Source organism: Amia ocellicauda, chromosome 7 (genome assembly GCF_036373705.1).
Source record: "Amia ocellicauda isolate fAmiCal2 chromosome 7, fAmiCal2.hap1, whole genome shotgun sequence".
In the NCBI taxonomy this organism is placed as follows: Eukaryota; Metazoa; Chordata; class Actinopteri; order Amiiformes; family Amiidae; genus Amia; species Amia ocellicauda.
The window spans coordinates 40094586-40100928 of NC_089856.1; the positions used below are offsets into that span (position 1 = coordinate 40094586).

Genomic DNA, 6343 nt, shown 5'->3' on the forward strand with positions numbered 1-6343 from the left:
TCAATACCATTCAGAGAAGATTCAGCATACATTATTGGGATCCAGTGCTTTCCGACACACAAACCTTGAAAAGCTGAAAGTAAACGAGATATTTATCAGGATAAAAAGCACAAAAAAGAAACCGTTATCAGATAGTTTGAGTTTAGTTTGTTCAGAGTTCAATTCTCCTTTGGCCACGTTTCGGGGAGATCAAAGACTGGACTGGACTACACACTGGAAATGTTATAATTTCAGTATGTTTCGATGAGTGTCCACCTGGCAGAATGAAAATGACTCTTATTAGCCCTCAGAGATGCACAATTGTCAAAAAATAATTAAATAAAAAGGTATTTGATTTGATAGAATGACAACTAGCAACCCAAAACCACCCATTTAGTTTCAGTCGTCCTTGTTCTCTTAGAAAGTGAGAGTGACTTTTTCCATGGCATCATTTCCTTTCAGTGCTTCTTGTAAACTTGTCTCTTATCAACACTCAGGAATTTTTAAGAAATACTTCAGTACTCCTTAAGTAAATACAAATCCCTCTGTTTACTGTTGTTTGGAAACTATTTATTTATAACCTTGCACAGTCCTGACAAGAAACATCATGAGGATGGACATGAAATTTGGTGGCCAAGACTGTGAGCAAAAACAAGACTAAACAAAAAACCACATTTAAACACCTGTTATTGAATAATTATATATAAATAGTTTTTTTATGACAGCCCAAATGTAGGATAGACAGAGGTATGCTGAAAAGTAATAAAGAACAAGACAGCTACACATTTACGTATTTAAACTGTGTATTATATAAAGCTTTTGTGTTAACGGTGTGTAACATTTTTAATGTCATTTCAGTATAAACTGTATCCTTTATTTAGATGGAGGGGAAACACCTTATTGGGTTCTGGTTGCTTATGTAAACGATGTTACTGTGAAAGAGGAACTTGTATTGCTTTTGGTTTTATTTCAACACAGGACAGCATCTCACACCTGCCACAAGATTATCATCACATGTAGCCGTTTAACTGGAATGTGTTAACAGCAGTTCTGCACAGTGCTTTCGTGCAGTTTGCAAGTCATGTCGTTGCTAAGAAGGATCTGTACAGCTTGTGCTGTGAACCGTCTTTTGTTCAGTGTATCTGTTTTTTGTATGGAGTCTCTTTCCAATCAACTGCACTTAAATGAAATCTTTATCTGTATTTCTTTCTGAAACTGCATGAAGCTAACGATCTTCTATTCTTATTTCAGTGGGTAGAACTATGTTCTTCCACAAATGCAGTCAGAATCTGGAGTCAGGAATCAACAGGTTTTTTTTTTGTTTTTTTTTGTTTTTTTACAAAGGCCTTCGGAGAGCTAGGGCACACAGGGCAGTCCCCTGGTATGTCTCCCTAAGTCTGAATTCAGACCACCATTCAACATACATTTATATTCAAAATGTGGTAAAAACAATTCCATATTAGAAACAAACCAATTTTAACAGAAACAATGATCACATACTTCTGCTTTTGATCACCCTGAGTTTATTATTAGGTCAAGAAGTCATTCTGTGTCCAGGACAGGAGTCAACCTTGCAGAAGCAACTGCATTTTGTTATGTTTAAGACTAGGAGAGCAGCCTGTTTGCTAAGATAATGGAAAGACTTCTGATTTTGGTAAATGTGTAATGCTTGTATTTTAGGATTGTACTCTGTACCATCTGTAAAGCATACAAAGACCAGGTCACAGGGGTCATGGTCAAATTCTACATACTGCAGACACTGTCAGGCTTTACTATGGATTGGAATGTAGTGTAGTGTAGTAGTGTAAAGCACAATTCAATGCATAGATTGAAATTTTCATTCTAAAACTGCATAAACATATATTGCCATCTCCTGTTTATACAGTGAACTGTAGGTACGAAACCCTAAACCTACAATGTCTCTCTGTAGGACAAGCAGTAAATAAACTTTTTTTATTGAATGTGAAATAATCTCATTGGTCTGCTTGATGTGAATAACTTCCACAAGCAATCCTTATCTAAAACAAAAGTGGGTTACCTCTTCAAGACAGTTTGTTTTAACACAACCCCATGGACAGGTTTTTCAGGAATTCCTCATACCTTTTTGTAGATACTCAGACTTAATTAAAATATATATATATATCAGAATTGACAGTGTGCCCACTGATAGCTAAGATTTAACACTCACACATTCTTCAATAGCTTTTGTACCATGTTTCTCAAACACAAAGGACCCTAAACAAGCTGCATCCAGAGTTTCATAACACCCCCTGCCCTTGTGGACGCCGTGAAAAAGTTGCACCTGTACCTTTAAAAAAAGAAACCCTGGAAATGGGATTACTAAACACAGTTGCATGTTTATTCTGCTTTCAAAACAATGCCTAGGAGGTTCGTCATTATTTCTGTATGCATAACATCCCCTCCCCTCTGGGTTGGTCACCAGTGTGAACTCAAGAGAGCCTGGCAGCCTCTATAAACAGCTGGAGTATTTATTGAAACTTGCTAGCACCCTTTAAAACCTCACCCCTGTAGAAAACTCAGCTCATACAGGAGCGCTTAAATAGCAACACCCCTGCAGTGAGAATCTCAGTTTCTGTCTTCTTGCTTGTCCCCAAAGGACTGGATTTTTTGCCCGTCCCGCCGCAAGTTTTCATCTTCACCTTTCCAGCATGTGCTCCCGCAGTTGTGCCAGGTGTCTTGGTTATACCTTGATACCTTTGGCGCTCTGCTGTATAGTTGCTAATATTTTACTTTTTTTCCCAAATGGAGAGTTGACATACTCTGAATATTTGTCAAAGTATGTCTGGTACTTTGAAGGGATAGTTGGAGGAGGAATACTGGTGAGTGATTGCGTTTTGTTTTTCAGTTCTTCAAATGTGTTTGGGTGGATTTAAATAAATCAATTTATGATTTTATATTGACTGAAATGTTTTCTCATATCTCTTTATAAAAGCGATGAAAAAAACTAGGTTCAAAAAGCTCTGAGCATGTTCATGCTTTAATCAGTCAGCATTTCATGAACAATAATGCTATATTGGATATTGTTTTCATTTTTAAAAATGGCCAAGAAGCAAAACTCTAGCCCTAAAAGAAAATCTTTATTTGATCATAGCAGTTTTAATTTAGTTTTACAATTATTTGTCTTTAAACCTTTTAAGAACATTTTAAACTTATTTGAAATGTATACTGGCTCACATGATTGTAACAAGGACTTAAGTTATTATGAGCACCTTCTGAAATAATACAAATCAAAGGTGATATTTGTCTATGCATCTCTTATAAATCTGCTGTGTACATTAATTCATGGCCTTTGGGAAGCTTAAAGAGGGAAAAGCTTAAAAAGGACCTAAAAAGTGTATGATGATGGTATAATTTTACAAGTATAAGTATAGTCATTAATATAAATATCTGTAAATGTAAACTGTAAAGAATTGTTTGTGGATGGATGTAAGGAACAATTTATTATATTCTGAAAAACAGGTACCTAATATAATTTCATTAATTTTATCAATAGGCAGACTTTGATTTGTTGATTTTAAAGTGGTTGGAGGCATTTGTCTGGAGGAGGTGTAATTATATATTTAGTTTACAAAATATCCAGTTTTGGAGGGAAACATGGGTTACTGTCAAAGGAACCTGTATGGCCTTTTACTGCCCCCTGGTGACACCTTTAAACATCACCACCACAGCTGCGGCTGCACAAAAACGCATCTGTTCTAGCTAGTTTTCCCTGGAGTTTAAAAAAGTGTTGCACAATGTCCCTCAACACGTTGCACTGTTCAATAAGCTATTTAAGGGAAAGGCTTCTGTTTTTAGCACTTAGAATTTATTCAGTAAATAAGGTTGAGCCTGAGACTGTGCTGTCTTCGGTTTTCCAGATGTTCTTGCCAGCTGCTGTGTTCATCTCTATGGGGGACTGCTGTGGGTGCTGTGGCTATGAGCGATGTGGAGAGAGCTGCGCGGTGAGGATATGTTGGATGATGTTGGATATCAAAAGCCTGCTGTATGATCTTTCAAGGTTTTAGGTTGTATTGTGTCACCTTCCTGGATAGTGAAACACGGCATTAAACAACAGAAAACGCTGGATTCTTCCCTGTGGCAACTAGAGTCATTCCTGAGTCAACTGAATGTTAGCTTTTCAAGGTCTTACTTCTTGATAGTAATTGTAGTTTCTGAAGACAACAGGAAGTCTTACTGTGTCCATGACTGTGGGAAAAACAGTGAAGATGGAGTTATTCTTTATTCCTTTCCAACAACAGAGGAGATGGTGGTGCCGTTGGGGATCATTTCCAATCAATGACGGGGATCTGTTCCCATTTTTTTAATTACCTGACGCTTGACTTAACAACCTATCCTTTTCTGTGTCCCTGTTCAGATGCTGGGATCAATTCTAGCGGCTTTGATTGGACTGGCTGGATCTGCATACTGCTTCATTGTTTCTGTGCTGGGCCTAATGCAAGGGCCATTGTGCAAAAATGCACAAAGCTGGGATTACCATTTAAATAATGGTGGAGAGTAAGTATACTGCATAACTTTATAACATTTAAAGTCTTACATTTATAATAGCATGTGTAGCATCCAAGCACAGAGTAGCTCATTATATCTTCTGTGAGTTTCTAAGCGTTCTGTCAGAATGAAGTTGATGCAAAACTGTCGATTTTTCTCAAGGTCCTGGTTAAGTTTGTTTCAAGAGGCAGCAGGCGAAAGATGGAGAGAATATTTGGTGTGAATGGCCCTGTTAAGTTGTGTTGTGTGTCTTCATGACAGGTATTTATTAGACCCTTCCACCTGGAACGACAAATGCCTGGAGCCCCATAACGTGGTCCTGTGGAACGTGGTGCTGTTCAGCATGCTACTGGGGCTCAGCGCTATCGAGGCCTTCATCTGTGCCCTGCAGGTCATCAACGGGCTGGTGGGGGCAATCTGCGGGCCGTGCTGCAGCAGCCAGGAGTATGCCATGAACAAGGCCTGAACACATCCCGTGGAGCGGGCTGTGAGAGGTTGAGGGGGTATAGTGGGGCTGTCAGCGTTCAATTACACTGGAAAGAACAATTTTGTTACATTTCTTATTCTCTGCCACAAAAACAAACATTACAATTCCAAATATGCTGCATCTTTGTTGTCGTTATTACTCTCTCTCATTTAAATTAGTATATTTTGCCGTCGTTGTGTTTTTTATGGGAGCTGTATTCTAGCTCAGGTTCTGTAGAGAGGATTGAATAGGAGCAGGCGAACACGATGCCACTGTTCTTGACCAGAGAGGCGTCCTCGCTTACTGCAGAGCTTGCGGGGACAACTGGAGGCTCAAGCACAGGGCTGTCTGTGTATGTCTGCTATTGCACAGCCCTTTAAAACGAACGTATGGGCCCAGGGAGAGGAAAATCCAGCTGCTGTGGAATAGTGTGATACTCAGCACACACAAGTGCTCTGTGTGGTTGGGTTGCGGCAGTGATTCGGCTATTTGTACTGGAACCAAAAATAAAGTCTGCTTTACAGCCCTCCACAGTACTGACAATCTGAACATGCAAATCCAAAAACAAAACTTATAGCTATACAGGGATAGTCAGCTTACTTCTGAAATTGAGGGTTGGCCTTTGTATACAGAGTGTCTGGAGTGAAGAATACATGCATTGTGATAGGAATTGATTTAATCCTAATTTATGGAAATCACTGACATGTAATGGTGCTGACTGTAATATGTATTGTATTGTATTTCTAAGTCAATTTGATCACATTGAGACAAAACAAAGTCAGAGAGGTATGCAAGAGCAGTATTTGAAAGTTTTGAATGCGGTAGGCTATATACCTGTAGAAATGTTCTGTACAAATATGTTAAAGTGTTATATATATGTATATTTTATCTGTTTGTATTTACGAGTATCTAAAAAAGTAAAAAGAAGAGCATTTGGAATGTAAATTATTGCAGTACAAGCAGAGAATTTTATGTTTTTTTCTGAAACTTCTGTGAGCAGATGCTAATATGGAAGGTTATATTTAGCCAATAAGCTGGTTTTCATTTTTTGGTAATATTTTGTTTAAAAACATATATTATAAATTATTTTTTAAATCTAAGGTATTGTTTGTTTTGTGAAGGATTTCAAAAATTATTTTTTGCTGTCTGCATTTAATAAATATTTTTGTAAACCTTTCATCCTATGCCTTTTTGTCTCCTTTTGAACTGTGGTCCCTACTTTGGGAATACTAGTGTTTTGTCTCTGCAGATATCAGGACAGAGACAGTTAAACACTAGCTGTCCTTATCTGTGCCATTGGAGGTCTTTGGTATAATCCATACCTTAATTATATACATGACTTCATTATCTACTAAATAAACAATGTGCCAAACCCTCTCTTGAATGGATTAA

The 6343-nt window shown here is 37.9% G+C and overlaps 1 protein-coding gene across 1 annotated transcript; it reads left to right on the top strand.

Annotated features, from left to right (window-relative positions):
- The first annotated feature begins 2428 nt into the window (after positions 1 to 2428).
- Positions 2429 to 6130, top strand: tm4sf18 (transmembrane 4 L six family member 18). The gene is made up of 4 exons (XM_066709569.1): positions 2429 to 2819; positions 3858 to 3941; positions 4355 to 4494; positions 4747 to 6130. The coding sequence occupies exons 1-4, from the start codon at positions 2649 to 2651 to the stop codon at positions 4949 to 4951; spliced, it is 600 nt and encodes a 199-aa protein (XP_066565666.1). The 5' UTR covers positions 2429 to 2648; the 3' UTR covers positions 4952 to 6130.
- The last annotated feature ends 213 nt before the right edge of the window (positions 6131 to 6343 follow it).

Bases quoted from the DNA above. Each gene is read 5' to 3' on its own strand.
- tm4sf18 (XM_066709569.1), top strand. From the start codon at position 2,649: ATGTGCTCCCGCAGTTGTGCCAGGTGTCTTGGTTATACCTTGATACCT. The intron at 3,942-4,354 runs GTGAGGATATGT...GTCCCTGTTCAG, and splicing joins GATGTGGAGAGAGCTGCGCG to ATGCTGGGATCAATTCTAGC. The intron at 4,495-4,746 runs GTAAGTATACTG...TCTTCATGACAG, and splicing joins CATTTAAATAATGGTGGAGA to GTATTTATTAGACCCTTCCA.